The sequence below is a fragment of the Schistocerca serialis genome, chromosome 6 (assembly GCF_023864345.2).
Source record: "Schistocerca serialis cubense isolate TAMUIC-IGC-003099 chromosome 6, iqSchSeri2.2, whole genome shotgun sequence".
Taxonomy (NCBI): Eukaryota; Metazoa; Arthropoda; class Insecta; order Orthoptera; family Acrididae; genus Schistocerca; species Schistocerca serialis.
Window position 1 is genome coordinate 683,324,408 of NC_064643.1, and position 17,238 is coordinate 683,341,645.

At 40.0% G+C, this 17,238-nt stretch overlaps 1 protein-coding gene across 1 annotated transcript in view; it reads right to left on the reverse strand.

The window, feature by feature from the left end:
* The window catches only part of LOC126484363 (adenosine deaminase-like protein), an 84,227-nt gene that overhangs the window by 16,570 nt on the left and 50,419 nt on the right, over positions 1 to 17,238 (reverse strand). The window contains exon 4 of the mRNA XM_050107832.1: positions 10,133 to 10,373. Coding sequence (XP_049963789.1) covers positions 10,133 to 10,373 — 241 coding nt within the window. The remainder of the gene's footprint in view (positions 1 to 10,132; positions 10,374 to 17,238) is intronic.

Genomic DNA, 17,238 nt, shown 5'->3' on the forward strand with positions numbered 1-17,238 from the left:
TAACAAACGCAAATAACAACTGTGTTTTCCATTACTGAATATACCCAATGTGGACCCACTTGCTGAAAGAACTGCTCCGTGCCTTCTGTAATTTCCTTAGGGCACTCCGCAACTGGTTCTTGAGAGCAGAATAGAAAATACTCACAAGATTTGGGAACTGCTGGTCTTACCAGAACGTCACACCTTCTCAGAAACAAAAGAAAAACAACTCACATTAGCTCTTCCTTTTTACGCATGGCCTAAGAGCATAATATCATGTCTGATCACTTCCACAATTAACTTGGTTCTCTTGTTCATCTACTCCTTTCTTATTCTTTTTCTTAGATTCATTTTTCTCTCCACGAGAAGTTACTGCAGAAAATGAAGGAAGTTCCTCAAAATTCCCCTTGAAAGGCCTAATTCAGCTCACACGCACAATAGTAGGGCAAGTTGGAAGCTGTAATTTTACATTCACTGGGGATGTCATCTCGATCACCTGGAAAGGACCTTGATAACGGGATACAAATTTTTTCTTTTTGCCTTTTGGCACATACGGATTAGTCATCATCACCCATTGTCCTACATGATATTTGCGTAAAGCCACCTTTCTATTGTGAACTTTGTCCTGTCTCTCTAACACTTTAGTGTTCATTTTTTTCACCTGCTGCCAGATTGTTTTCAACTTTGTGGATAAATCCTTAACAGCCAAAATATTGGTTCCTGGTGGGGTCTTGAGCAATTCAAATGGAGATGGCATCTTACGACCGAACAGTACTTCATACGGAGACAATCCTGTACTTTCATGCACTTTTGAGTTATACGCCGTGGTTACAAATGCCAATAGGGTATCCCTATTGCTGTGTTGAGAATTTACATAATAACTTAACATCTTAGCTATTGTATGATGAACTCTCTCCTTACGACCATTAGCCTGCGGGTGTAATGCACTTGTTCTCAATTTCTTTACATGCAACAAATTGCATTACTGTTTCATCAAATCGGACATAAAGTTTGAACTTTGATCTGTAATTATGGTTTCAGGTGTTCCGAATTTCAATATCCATTGATGTACCATGGCGTGAGCCACTGTTTTGGCTCGCTGGTCTGGAATAGCTGTCATAGACACACAGCGCAAAAAATGATCTATTATTGTTAAAATACAGTGATTACCTGCTGGTGTTTGCACAAACGGTCCTAAGACGTCTACGCCAAGTAATTGGAGAGGTCTACCCGCTTCTGGTAGTTGTTGCAACACAATTTTCTGATGATTCAATTCTGCCCGTTGAGCACACAGAATGCAATTTTTTACGTACTAATCGACATCTTGCCTATGCGTTGATCACCAATAACTCTGTGCTACCCTCCTTTCCACTGCTCTTCGATCTGAATGACCAGAAAACATTGAATCATGTGCTTGCCTTAAAATTTCGCTTCGCAATTTTTCTGATACAACTATGCGTGGACCGTTCCTAGTTTTATGGTACAATATCCCGTCTTCCATAACAAACTGTTGCTGCGAGGTAAATCATTGACAATCTGTGTCAGCGGTTTGCGCCTCCACCCATTCATTCTCATTTATTCCTGTGCATTCCATGGCGCATATTTTACGACTCAGATCATCCGCGTTTCCGTCCGATTTACCTGGTCAATGAATCACTTCAAAATTGTACTCACTAAGACGCAAAGCCCACTTACTTAATCTACTCATTGGGTCTTTAAGCCCTAACAACCACTTAAGTGCTGCATGGTCAGTAATCACCTTGAAATGTCATCCATACAAATAACACCGGAAAGAGGTTATTCCGAAAATTAATGCCAATAGCTCCTCCTCGGTTGCTGAGTAATTTTTTTCTGCATTGTTTAGCTGTCTGGAAGCATATGCTATTGGGTGTTCCTGTCCATCTATTTCCTGAGATAATACAATGCCCAAAGAAAAATTGCTAGAGTCACAAGATAATATAAACTGCTTACTAAAATCTGGAGAAGCCAAAACCAGACTAGATGTTAACAAATTTTTTAACTTTTGAAAAGCCTCTTCACATTCTGCTGACCAGTGAAATTTTGCTCCCTTCTTCAACAACTGCGTGATGGGCCTTGCAATTTCCGCAAATTTTGGAGTATACCTCCTGCAAAAATTGGCGAGACCTAAATAAGACTGCAACTCTTTTACTTTTGTAGGTGTTGAAAAATTCATTACCGCCTCTACAAGTTTTGGACCCGTGAGGACACCCTCCTGTCCTATAATATGACCTAAATAACGGACTTCTTGCAACATAAAATGACATTTTTCCATATGAAGAGTTAACCGCACTGCTTTCAGACTATCGAAAACTTCGTGCAAACGACGCACATGTCCTTGCACGTCCTTTGAGAAAACAATTATGTCGTCCAAATATACCATACACTGATTAGGTTTCAGCCCTCGTAACACGCTATCTAGTAACCGTTGGAAGGTTGCCGGAGCATTTTTGAATCCAAAAGGCATTTGCTGATACTGAAAATGACCTGTAGGTGTTGAAAAAGCTGTCTTCAGTCGGTCTTCCAGGGGGACCTCCAACTGGTGGTACCCACTTCGAAGATCCAAGGTCGTGAAGTACCGACACTGACCCAAATTATCCAGAGTTTCAGTGATATTAGGCATTGGGTATGCATCCGATACAGTTTTTTAATTCAGGAAACGATAATCACAACAAAAACGATATGCCTTGCCCCCATCAGGTGATTTTCTACCCACTATTACAACAGGAGCGGAACAGGGACTACTACTGGTTTCTGTTATCCCATCCCTAAGCTGTTGATTAATAAATTCTTCCACGACAGGATGTAAAATTTTTGGAACACGATACAGACGTTTATACACCGGTGCTTCATTCCCAGTGGGGATGTAATGCTGAACTAACGGTGTGGCAGGCAGTGGACCATGAGAATTAAATAACTCTTTATATTCCGTCAAAAGGTTCTCCACGACTTCTCTGTCTTGCCCTTCTAAATGTGCAACTTTACCCTTCAGTGCAGACCAGCTGACAGACTCTCCCGGCATTATGTAATCTGCTGTGAAATCCTTATCTTGTTCATCTTCCCCTATTATCTCCAGATTTGCTATCACGGTACCCCATGCTAACTGCACCTCTTCAAGGCCAAAATTATCATTACTGACAGGCAGAAACTTTTTTCCTTCTATCTCCCACACGTAGGACACGCTATGGCACGTAAAACACTTCATTTAATCCAGTGGCTCATTCTCAGACAAAGGTTCAACGACACACAACGAATTTACCGGCATGCTAGCTCCAACATCTGCCCAGATTACTTTCCCTGTACCCTTCGGTATAGTATCCTGCGAGAGAGCCCTAAGGGACCTTGTACGCAATTTAGGTGGCACACCCGACGTCTGGGCGTTTCCTTGCGACAGTAATGGTTTTCTGGCCGCAGAACCTAGGTGAAATTGTATTCCGTCCAGTTCTACTGTATGCCGTTCCAGGTTAACTTTTGCGTGATGCGCAACCAAGAAATCCAGTCTGAGTATGACATCATAGCTGCTGCCAACAACTGGAAGAACTTCTACTTTCACCTGGAAGTTCCTCATATACACTCGGAAGTTTAACACCGCTGAACCGAGTGACTTCACCTGCCCCACACACGCCACTTAACGCCCAGCGTGGTGATTTTAATTCTACTTTACTGAGTACATTTCTACTCGCCACGGATATCTGAGACCCGGTATCCAATAAAAATTTGCACGGTCTGCCCCTCACCAAGCTGGTCAGAAAATAGTCTGCCACTGATTCTGCACTAGCATTAATCCTTACCGGGGGTGTTGCACAGTGGACACACCACCCCCTGCCCCATTTAACTGAGGGGGGTGAGGCCCACCTTGCAGGTTCCTATCATGTTTCTGCCAGGATCCATTGCAATTAAGCTCCATATGACTCCAACGTCTGCATTTCCTGCACTGCACTTCCTTGCAATCGCGTCTAATGTGTCCCATCTGACCACATCTGAAACATTTTATTTCTGCATTAAATACTGCTTTCCTGTCCCGTGTCTTTGTTACTGCTTCAACTTCCTCTAACGCCACAGCGATTCCGACTGCCTCATTGAGAGTCTTATGGAATTCCATCCTAATCTAGTGGGAGGTTTCGGGTTGTATTCCCCACAAAAATGCGTCTAGTGCCCTCTGCTCAGCTTCCTGCAGAATGGCTTCATTAACCCTATCGGAATCCGTTAGCTCATAGGTATTAACATTAATTTTTCGAATTCGATCTACAAAAGCTTCTATTGATTGCCCATTCCTTTGATACATTCTATTCAATTGTTCCCGATAATATCTAGACGTATTTTTCCTCCGATATCTTTCCAGCAACCCTCTTTTGAATACTTCAAATGTCCGAGCATCCCTTAATTCTTCATGGTATGTAACTTAGGCTCTGGCATCATCAGTTACTTTCAACTTAGCCACATGCAAAAGTGTTTCTGCACCCCAATTTCCCAATTTAGCGGCTGTGTTAAGGTTCTCAAAAAAAAAAAAAAAAAAAAAAAAAAAAAAAAAAAAAAAAAAAAAAAAAAAAAAAAAAAAAAATATATATATAAATAAATAAAATAACATAAAATAAAAAATACAAAAAAAATACAAAAAAAATAAAAAAAATAAAAAAATCATAACATCCTCCCCAGCTTTTCCTGAGAAAGAGGTGACCAAAGACGCAGCATTAGTGTCAAGAATTACTGCATTAACAGGAAACCGTTCTTTGCTTGCTTCTTTAGACCGAGCAAGCTCTATCTCTAATTCCAACACTTGCTCAAGTAGCTGCTGAATAGCCACCTCGGCTGACACAGACTGCTCCATCACTACCAACTATCGAATCAAGACTACAGTAAGCCCAGAAAGAAGAACAGGAAGGGAACCACATATCCTCGTCGATTACCACACACAATTTCCTCCAAATCCAGGGAGAAGACCACTATTGTCACCAATTGTAACAGGAGTGTGTGATGCGCAGGTTGCCCGACTGACACCACTTGTAATAGGATGGCCGGAGTGGGTGACATGGTCGAGGTTGTAAGGTGTGGCTGGGTAGAAGAAGGTGGCTGTTTTCAGCAATCTTCCTCTTTATTGTTGGTTCTCCCAAGTCATTTTCTGGTAGCTCAGCCCCACTGCTCGTGTCACGGTGGAGACGTGCTGATGCATGCTGTCAGGGGAACGCGGTGCCGTGCTCGGTCAGTGGCTGAGCAGGCGGTAGGATGTTAGCAGCACGAGGCACGGCCCAGTTTGCAGATGCGGCAGCTCGTGACGACACCGGGAGTCGCCGATGCAGCAGTGGGCAACGCCCCCCGCTGACCGGTCCTCGGAGACAGCGTCACGGGTGATGACGTGACAGCGACCGAACGCCCAGTCGGTCGAACCGAATGCCGATGCCCACCTCTCATGCCCTTAAATAGTGCAGATCGCTGCTGAATCTGCCGGTTACGCGGCGGCGTGTTTATTAGAAGGTTCTCGATGAGTTGGCTAACACAACCGCGCCACATGCGGCCCGCACCTGCGTAATTCTGCTAACGCTGCGTTCTGATGGCTGTCGCGCATGTACAAACATACCGATGCTCGTTGCAAAACTGTGTCACCTGCATAATGCACCGGTCAGCCTTCGTCCGCCGTTTGCCGTGAGGCTGGCGTATCGCGCACTGAAATACACTACACTACACCACACACACACACACACACACACACACACACACACACACACGGCCACAACAATAAAGATGAAGATGGAGAAGGCTGAAAGGGGGGGAAGGGAAAGGGAGGGGGGGGGAGGAGGAGGAGGAGGAGGAGGAGAGTCAGTAGGGGGATGGATGGAGAGAGGGGGGGGAGAAAGAGGGAGGGGCGGATGGCCACTTGGGTGGGGGGTGGGGAGAGAGAAGTACAGCGTGTCCCAAAAAGAATGACCTGATTTTAACTTGTAATAACATTGAGACAAATGTCACTTGGTAACTGAAACAGCACTAGATGTAATGGGCATGGTCTAGAGTTTCAGAAAAAAATCCGCTAGATGTCACTATGAGCGCTGACCTGGAGTGTGCAGCCAGCCTCGTGCAATATTGGCATCTGCGCAACACAAGGTGTACTGTGTTATTGAATTTAGTTGTACTCAATCAGTGATTGCAGTTCAGCGCGCATTTCATATTCAGTTTCGTGCTGAACCACCATCACCAAAGAACATTCAACGGTGGTATAAACAGTTTGAAGAAACAGCGTGCCTCTATAAAGCTAAAACTCCTGGCCAGCCATGCATTCCTGAGCAAACAGTGGAACAAATCCAATGAGCATTGGAGTGGAGCCCCCGCAAGTCTACACGTCATGCTAGCCGAGAACTTGCGTTACCGCACATGACAGTGTGGCGTATGTTACAGCGTCGTTTAGCCCTTAAAACCATACTGATTACAACTGATACAAGCTCTTCAAGATACTGACAAAGTGAAATGCATGGACTTTAGCAATGCTATTCTAGAAGACATGGAAGATGACACTTTTATGTCATGGTTGATATTCAGCGATGAGGCAACTTTCCATACTAGCGGTAAGGTTCACCGTCATCATGTGCATATATGGGGGCTCGAAAATCCTCATGAAACAATTGAACACAAACGTGATTCACCAAAAGTGAATGTTTTTTGTGTTGTTTCGCAAAGCAAGATTTATTTACCCTACTTTTTTTTAGGAAGAAACTGTAACTTGAATCATATCTTGCAATGCTACGGAACTGGTTATTCCCACAACTTGACTCTGACAATTTCATCTATCAGCAAGATGGAGTACCACCGCACTGGCACAACGTGTGCAGTTTCCTCAATGCCAATATGCCTCAACGTTGGATAGGGCGTACAGGAATGCATGACCAGGCTTTACACTCTTGGCCTCCTAGGTCCCCTGACTTAACACCATGTGATTTCTTCCTGTGGGGAAATCTAAACAATGTGTTTACATTCCTCCCTTATCTCATGACATTTATGAACTAAAAACCAGAATATCAGCTGCTATAGCTTCAGTGACAGAAGACACCTTACGCTCAGTTTGGGATGAATTCGGTTATCGGCTAGATGTCATCCATGCAGCCAATGGAGGACATATTGAACATTTATGATGGATTTTTATAAACTTCTGTCTTTTCTGAGTAATTTAGTATACAATTTGTTGGTGTTAAGCCCTTCTTCCTAATAAATAATTCTATTTAAAATTGGGTCATTCCTTTAGGGAAACTCTGTAATAGGACAAGGCAGTGCACAATGTGCATGGAGTGGAAGCGATGTGAACAAAAGAGAGAAGAGAAAAACTAAGGTGAGGTAACAGGAACAGCTTAACACAAGTTTAGGCCAGAGGGAATGCGAGAGCACAGGACATGTTGGAGACACAATGACCATCTGTGTAGTTTAAATAAGCATGTGCTGGAAGGGAGTATCTGAATGGCTCATGTGATGGAGCAGATGTTGAAGATGATTATGATGTTTGGTTTGTGGGGCACTCAACTGCGCAGTTATCAGCGCCCATACAGATTCCCAACCTTTGCTCAGCCCAATCTTGCCACTTTTTATGAACGATGATGAAATGATGAGGACAACACAAACACCCAGTCATCTCGAAGCAGGTGAAAATCCCTGACCCCGCCGGGTATCAAACCCAGGACCCCGTGCTCGGGAAGCAAGAACGCGACTGCGAGACCACGAGTTGCAGACCAGATGTTGAAGTCATATATGTTCTGGTGTGCAGCATACTCGGCAACTGGATCGTCAAGTTTCTGGTTTGCCAGTCTGGTGGTGGCCATCCATGCAAGTATGTAATTGGTTTCTTGTCATGCACACACAGAACATTGCACACTAATTGCAGCATAGCTGATGTATAACTTGGTTGCTTTCACATTTGTCCCTGCCTTTTATTGGGCGGGAAATCCCTGTGACTGGACTGCAGCAGGAGGTGCTGGTGGGCGTGTGGAACACCACTGGAATGTAAAACCATGAACTCTTGAAGAGCTCACAGATGCCTTCCACAATCTACACAACAACACTGAGTTGTGTATGCTTGTGGGTCAGAGTGTGCCAGGCACATTTCAGTGGTGTATCAACAACAAGGAAGACAGTTTGAATATAAAAAGAGGAGATGTATACTGTAATTTGTTGGTAGGCTTGTACCACATTCAGATTATTAAAAATTAAAGTAAGTTAAGTAAGTGTGTAGTGACTTTTGCACCACCCTTTGTAAGTGGGACTCAATATTTATAGGTAATTCATTTGAAAAACACTACTGAAATCAAGTAACTATTTATGCTAAACGATCATCCCAGAACCTGAAGCATAGCACCCAGACCAATTTGCAGGCTGCCATCTGACAGCTTCCATGGGGGCAACAAAAATATGATTTTCAATATTTTGAGTAATTATTGATGGAATTTAAAATACTTGAAATTCTGTCATAATCTACTCATTAAGAGGTATAATCTTATATTAAATAGTTAACACCATAAAGTGGGTATTACAGTTAGAAACTGTGTTGTGTGTGTGTGTGTGTGTGTGTGTGTGTGTGTGTGTGTGTGTGTGTGTGATGTTATTTGAGAACGAGAGCATTTAGCGACGTCCAACTGACTTTTTTTTTTTTTTTACACACAGTTTCAAACTATTTTGAACCATTTTCTCACTGGCACCTCCCACTAAACGGTGAAAGAAAAATAATTCATTGTTTACTACATGTTCACTGTTCATGGCAGCATCAGGTATGGCATTTTCATTTATTACTTATTTACTGTTAATTGTATATGCAACACAGTTTGCAGACAGTATCCACATATACCATTAATGTACTTGCAGTATTATATCAGCGTACGACACATAGTTCACAGGGTATCAAGTGATAAACATTTTGCTGCGTGAAAAACTAACAATGGCATGCAGTAATGCTTCAACAACAGGCTCGGCATTTTAATTTATTACTTCTTTACTACTTATTCAATTTTCAACACACTTTGCAGAGAGTATATACGTATATCACTGAATGTATCTGCAACATTATATCATTCTACGACACATAGGTCAGAAGACATGTTGTCATAAACATTTATATGCGTGAAAAACTTGTGTTTGTTTGTGTGTCTATCGAACTGCCAGCGCTTTCGTTTGGTAAGTCACATCATCTTTGTTTTTAGATATAAAAACTAGGTTTTGTTTGAAATGGAGCACAAATTAACCAGTTCATATTCATTCAGTTTTCATAATGAGAGCACTTAGTGACTTGCAACAAACTTTAAGCATAAATTCAAACCTTTCCTAAACTTTTTCTCACTTACATGCTTAAAAGCAAACATTTGACACATTAACTCATTTGTAAAGTACTCAGACATCTGAAACTGTTTCTACATGGGAGGCTGATTCTTTAAACAATCAGGGGGTTACCAGTTAACTATTAACAGCAGATAAGCAACAGCTCCACAGAAAAACTGAGGAGGCAGCATCTTTTCTCAGAATAGCAGCGTTTTTACTAAGCTACTCAAAATTAAATTTAGAAGGCATAAGAGTGAACAGCACTAAGAAGTACAGTGATAGTTTATTGTTATTACAGTATACAGATGAAGTTTCTTTGAGGTCTTTGTCTTATGTTAATGAACTCTGTAACTCATTCACCATCCATGAAATTTCTCCTTTTTTATGGGATCTACAGAATGTGATGAATGAATGAATCTTCCCAGGCTAGTGGTTATGGAGGGAGGGGAAAGAACTGCAGGAACTGGGGGTGGGAAAGATATGGAGCAAGGGGCAGAATGATGAGGTAATGGGAGGTAGAAGAGCAGACAATTGACAGTCAGTGGCAGCAGATGACAGGGACTTAATAACATAAGAACCACAAAGCTGAGGTGTGAAGCTAGAGAGACAGAGACAGGAAACTTTTCAAAATTTTTACATATGTACACATGCTATGCATCAATCAGCTGCAGGTGACTGGTTGCCTTTCCATCATGTAAACTACATCATCATAATATTCATACAATTTTATTTTTTCTGCTGTGTGTCTAATTCAAAATTGGTTGTAATCTGGAAAGGGGTTTGCAACAAGTAACAATCACAAAATAACAGAACATAACAAAAGATACATACTGTCTGACTGCTGCATCATTACCTCTGCACAATGAAGGGACAACTTCAACCCAGATGATCTAGCCTTCTGTAACAGAGGCAAAAAGTCTTCAATACGTCCTTTGCATGGATGGCCACTGAGGTCAATTCCCACCACAATGTCTGGATACTTAAAGTGCATATCCACTGCTAACAGAACATTTTCTTCTGCTTCTGTTAATCCTCTCTGGCGATCTACTGACACTATAAGCTTTGTTAATATGTTTCTTGATATATTTGCCTTTCTGAAAATAATACAGTGAGCAGCACTAATTTACCATTACTCTCATAAAGGACCACAGCAATAAACAACAGAGGATAATATTTGTAGGTAAAGAAAAACCAGAATTAGCATGAAATGGAAAGAGAAGCAGAGAGGAAGAACAGATTCTTAATGATCACATCAAGTATTTATAAAAGGAAAAAATAGTCCACAATGAACTTCAACAAACTAAATATAGGGGGAAAAAATATGGCAATGATGATGGAAATGAAAGAGGGCACGAAACCACTCATTTCCACATGAAATCGTGGTTGGCATAAAGACACACTTAAAAGATTAGACAATCACATTAGCATTTAAGCTTTTGCTCTTTTTCTAGTACTAATATGAAGTTTCTCTCTCTCTCTCTCTCTCTCTCTCTCTCTCTCTCTCTCTCTCTCTCTCTCTCTCTCACACACACACACACACACACACACACACACACACACACACAAATGTACATAATCAAGACCATATACAAATAAAGTTACGATATTATGAAATGATAGCTGCTATTCACCATATAGCAGAGATGCTGAGTCATTGATAGGCACAACAAGACTGCCACAAAATAAGCTTTTGGCCAACAAGGCCTTTGTCAAAAATAGACCACACCCACTCACTCACTCACCCCCCCCCCCCCCCCACACACACACACACCACACGCACATGACTACAGTCTGTGGCAACTGAAAAGTGGCTTCAGTTGCACAGACTTGGTCATGTGTGTGAGTTGCACTTGTGTGTGTGTGTGTGTGTGTGTGTGTGTGTGTGTGTGTGTTTTGTCTACTTTTGACAAAATCCTTGTTGACAGAAAGCTTATTTTGTGACAGACTTTTTGTTGAGCCTATCTGTGACTCAGTATCGTCATAGGGTAAGTAATAACTATCCTTTTCATAATATTGTTACATTCCATCCTGGATTTTCCATTGTTTGAAAATAAAGTCACACAACTAATGTTTTTTGTTTGTTTGCAGGTACATGTCTGCAGTCATAGTACACATTGAAATCCCCATGAAGCAGTACCATAGCACATTGCTAGAGACGCCAAAACAAAAATAAAATGGCACAGTTCATGGGTAAAATGGAATACTGTGCAGTAATTCATTTTCAGCTGCAGTGGAAATGTTGGACACCACGGCAGTTCAATCCAAATGAGTTCTGTCACTATCTGGTTTGGCCTGACGCAGCTGCAAACATTTCCACTGCAGCTGAAAATGTATTGCAGCACAGTACTCCACTATACCCATAGGCTGTGCCATTTTGTTTTTGTTTTGGCTTCTCAAGCAACATGCTGCGGTACTGCTGCATAGGGTTTTCAAAGTGTACTATGACTGCAGACAAACAAAAAATTAGTTGTGTTAATTTTTTTATGTGATAATTAAAACTTTATGGCTGCCCCCCATGAGTAATGAGATTTCTTTTGAAACAATGTTCGATATAATTAACATAACTGTAATAGAAACATGTTAGTGTATGATTTGTGAGATTGCTGAGCTGGTCAGCTTCACATAGCAGCAGCACATAATACGCTGTGTTGAGTTCTGCTTATGAAGAAGATGAGTACACGATGATGCAAGCAGAAAAAAATCTGGTAATTTTTTTGGGATTCACATGCTCCCATCATGACTGATTATTTTGGAGACATTATTCATTGTTATCAAACCATTTACACAGTGAGCTGAGGTGGCCATGCAAAAAGTGATCTTGCACCACAACATTGTGCCCGCCCACATATTAGGCACTGCAACAGTACAGTTCTTTAGCTGTGCTTCAAAATAGTTTTCTACCTAATCCTATTCTCTAGTTTTTATTTTCATAAAGCAGTAAACTTATCAATCCAAACTCCACTCAGTTCATCTGATGAAGTCTATAGAATAATCAGCAAATGAATGAATGAGTGAATGAATGAATCACTCTACTCAGTCTACATCTACATGGCAAATTTACAATTCACACTTAAATTCCTGGCAGTGTGTTCACCATACCACTTTCACACTCTCTTTCCATCATTCCACTCACAAGCAATGCAAGGGAAAAATGAAAACTTAAATCTTCCTGTGCAAGCACTAATTTCTCTTATTTTATTGCAATTATAATTTATCTCACTATAGGTGGCTGTTAACAGAATATTTTTGCATTCCAAGGAGAAACCTGGGGACTGAAATTTCACAAAAAGCTCCTTGCCACAAACAAAAAGCCTTTGTTTCAATGACTGCCACCTGAAATCATTTATCATGTGTGTGACACTCTCTCCCCATTTCGTGTTAACACAAAATGGGCGACCTTCTTCGAACCTTTTCATGTCCTCTTGTGATGAAGCAAGCTGGGATAATTTTTACTTCCCATCTTGTTTTGTCTTCTGCCTCCTTTAGTTTGTTTCCACCTTTAATTACCATTAACATATATGAGTGTAATCTGCATTTTCATAAAAGAGAAAGGCTGGCCCTCAGTTTTAACACCAGATCTAATTTTGTGCTTGTTTTATGCATGTATTTAATTTTTGAATTTATTTCGACTATTTCTAGTTAGTATCTTTATACAGCAAAATGAGTAATTGTTTCGTCATTTAAATTCTATTGTTGACGTATAAACAAATATAAATTCTTTACTAATTATAATCATTTGGAAGACAAAATACTAGTAATCTTAAAGTGTTTATTTGGATCTATTCGCAAAAAATGTTAGCAAAACTAGCCCATAATTAATTCCAAAGTAAATGACAGTTTTGGCCAACGTATTGTTTGTAGAAACTGTTAAAAACTACCCATTTTTCGATGTATTCAGTTAATTTAATGAGTTAAGTTTTAATTGTAATTTCTGTAAATTAAACATCGAACAATGTGTAGTTTCAGGGCCTATTATTGTGATGATATATAAGGGCCTTATTTTTGGTCACAAGACCGTCAGTCCACAGCCGAGTTTCAGACAAGGAACCAGTGTTGGTTAGAACAACAACAATGCATCAACTTAACAGCAAAATAAGTGTTAAACCAATAGGCTGTGTGTTAAATCAATGACAGCATCTGTTCAGTTTATTTGAAAGACTGTGAACTGTGTGGTTAGTCTTTTATTGCTCATAGATGTTCAACAGTAAACTACTGTAGCAGTATGTGGATGTTTGCCTGCTAATTATTAATGAGGCTTATGGGAAGTTAGAACAATAGTGCACTGGCCATATTAAATGTGTAGATGGGGGGTTGTGAAAAGTGAAAGTAAACTGCTGTGAAACGCAACTGTGCCTCTGTCAGCTACATCATTTACAGTAGACTGTAATTGCACTTACACTCCCTAATTTTTCAGCCAGTACGTCGTCACCGTGGACAATCAACGAACAAATAAAGCAGGCGAGCATCGTCACATTCTGTCAGTCCTATCTGGTAAGGATCCCATAGCACAGAGAAATATTCTGGCAAGGGACTGACAAGTGTACTGCAGGCAGTCTCTTTAGTGGATTTATTGCATCTTATAAGTGATCTACCAATGAAACACAGCCTTTGGTTCACCTTACTCACAACATTATCTACCTGGTTATTCCAATTTAAGCTGTCCATAATTGTAATACCTAGGTATTTAGCTGAATTGGCAGCCTTTAAATTTGTGCAATTTATCATGTAACCAAACCTTAACAGATTACTTTTAGTGCTCATGTGGATGACCTCACAGTTTACATTATTTAGGGTCAACTGGCACCTTTTACACCATATAGACATCTTATCTAAATCAGTCTTTAATTGTTTTTGGTCTTGTGATGACTTTATAAATGGTAAATAACAACATCATCTGCAAACAATGTAATTGGGCTGCTCAGATTGTCTCCTAAATCACTTATACAGTTTAGGAACAGCAGAGGACCAGTAACACATCCTTGCCAAAAGCCAGATATCATTTCTGTTTTACTCAATGACTTTCTATCAATTGCTATGAACTGTAACCTTTCTGGTAGGTAATCAAGAATCCATTTGAACAACTGAGACAATACTCATAGGAATGTAACTTGATTAGAAGCTGGTTGTGAGGAATAGAATTAAAGCCCTTCTGGAAATCTAGAAACATGGGATCAATTTGAGATCAGCTGTGAATAGCACTCATTACTTCATGAGAAGAAAGAGCCAGTTTTGTTGCACAAAAGCAATATTTTCTGAACCTGTGCTGAGTATGTGGCAACAGATTGTTTTGTTCGAGGTAACTCATAATGCTCGAAAACAGTATACATTATAAAATCTTACTGCAAATTGACATCATTGATATGGATCTGTAATTCATCAGATTACTTCTATTTCCTTTCTTGAATAATGGTGTGACTTGTGCCACTTTCCAGTCTTTAGGCATGGATCTTTCACTGAGTAAGCAGTTTTATATGATTGCTAAGTAAGAAGCTACAGATGTTTAGCTTGTGCACTTAACATTAATTAGTAATACTTTTGAGTGAAAGATTGATGATATTTATCAGCAAAAGTACAGCTTTAAGATAAAATTGAAGCTGCCAACAAAACAGTTATCAAAAGAGCTAATATTATACAGTCAGTTCTGGATGTGTGATTTAGGAGAAACAGAAACTACGATGTATTTATGTATGAGGTTTTATGATGAAAATTAAAGTTTCCAAGAGCTTTGACAAATTAGTTTTAATGTTGGTGATGAGATCCAGATGGCAGACAATGTAAGTGAAGGTATTAATCCCTCCCTTTGCATTCATTGATCAATCAAGTACTGGTAGTAAACTAGTCTGCTCTAAGCATGATGGAACAACCAACTCTGAGCAAATAAAAGACCTGTAGTCATCAGTGGTCATGTTGAAAATACAGTGGAATCAACTGAAATCAGGTGGAAAAGGCAATGTCTATGCAAAATTATTATGTGGAACTGATAATTTACCAAGGTGAGATTCTAGACACAAGTATTCCATACTAGGTTGAATGAGACGTTTAGTATGAGGATGGTACTGACAAGAGAAAAGTAAAATTTCTGTTTTAGACTATAAGAAAAAGAAGAAGAAGACCCTTAATATGAAAGTAATAAATTTATGTATAGTTTAAGATGTAGTTTTTGGTCAGTATGGATAATTAATTAGGAGAATGGACAGTGATGAGAATTTCCTGACACTGTAATGTTGGTGGCCTTCTGGTTCTGAATAGTTTAACATCTGAAGTGCATAGGTGTTGACAGAGGATGGTGAAGAAAATTAAAGAGGTCAGATTTGCATGAGAGCAGATGGGATAATTAGAGAATGTGTGTTGTAGAATTCGAGAGGGGAAACAAAGGACACAGAAAGAAAAAAAATCAGATCAACATGATAAGTGAAGGAGGCAATAGGTTGAACAAGTTAGATGAATACAAAATACACAGCCGAGGAAGGACATTATCAAATGAAAACCAGGGGGAATCTTGAAACTAAAGACCAAAGATGGTGTGACTGCCTACAAAGATTTTGCCTCTGTTTAAACATCCATAAGACTAAGGATCTCAAAATGATTCCACCTCCTGGAACTATACAAATTAATGGAACTCCTCTTACCAGGGTGGACACATTATGATATGTTTTCGACTACAGTGAGATGGCTACATAAATGAGGGAGGTTTGAGTAAGAATCAAAGACACCTGGATCCAATTTAGAGATGTCACTAGTATTATTTGTGATAAGAAGCTGCCTATCCACCTAAAATTAAAGATATACTGCACAATGGTTACCGTATTTACTCGAATCTAAGCCGCATCTGGAAAATGAAACTCGAAATCAAGGGGAAAAAAAAAAAAAAAAAAAAAAAATTACCCAAATCTAAACCGCACCTGAAATTTGAGACTCGAAATTCAAGGGGAGAGAAAAGTTTTAGGCCACACCTCCAAATCGAAACAAAGTTGTTCCATTATAATATGAGACAATTTAGGTAGAATGAATGACGATAAAGCTACAGTAGTTTGGTTCGAGTAGTAAGCTTAGCAGTTAAGCTTTACCAGGTAGTCATTGCTATGCGTCAGGCGCTCCGTCCGTATTTATACGGGTATCCTTCCTTTTTCACGTGCTTCGTCTGGTTTGAATTGATTGCTTATTTTTCTTTGATCTCACAAGTGCTGTTCTCTTTGTTATAGGTGTTTACGCCACTCTAAGCTGAAAATGCATTATTGTACTGTGTCATGCATTGTTTGTCGCTTGCTGACAACGAGTGTTTATGGCCTGTCGCCGCTCGCCGCATGGCTTGCTTTTGTGCACGGTACCGCCGCTTACAAAAAAAGAGTAATCGTCTCATTAGTGAAGCAATGGCAAGAGACTGCTATTTGTTGTTACTTAAACTGCTGCTTTCTTTGATAATGATAAACAAGAACCCAATAATAGACTGCGTATGATAGAAGATGTTCTGAACGAGAGTTTAGAGAAAATTTTTCTCCGTTTGAAAATCTTTGCAGACGCCTCTTTAGTACATTACATTCTGCACAGAAATTAGAGTCATCTTAGATTTAAAAATCTAGTCAATTGCCCTGCTTCATTTCTGAACATCACTATTAGGCATAAGAATAATACGAATACAAACATGACACGTATTCTTCCGCGTTTGCTGCTGTCTCACTCTAGTTTCGTAGTTTATTAGGCAGACAGGATTTAAATGAGATAGCTGCAAACACGAAAGAATACATGACAAAATGTTTATATTTGTAATATTCTTATGGTGAAGAGAATACTGCATGTGATTCACAATTCATAAAAGTTTCTATTAGCAGCCAACTCTTCTCACAGGTATGAAAAAATTCAGAACATAGAGTTTCCCATGTTGACAAACATCCCTAACAGTCTTGCCAGTCGGATTTTCGTAGTACATTGAAATGCTGCAACATTCGAAGATGAACAATA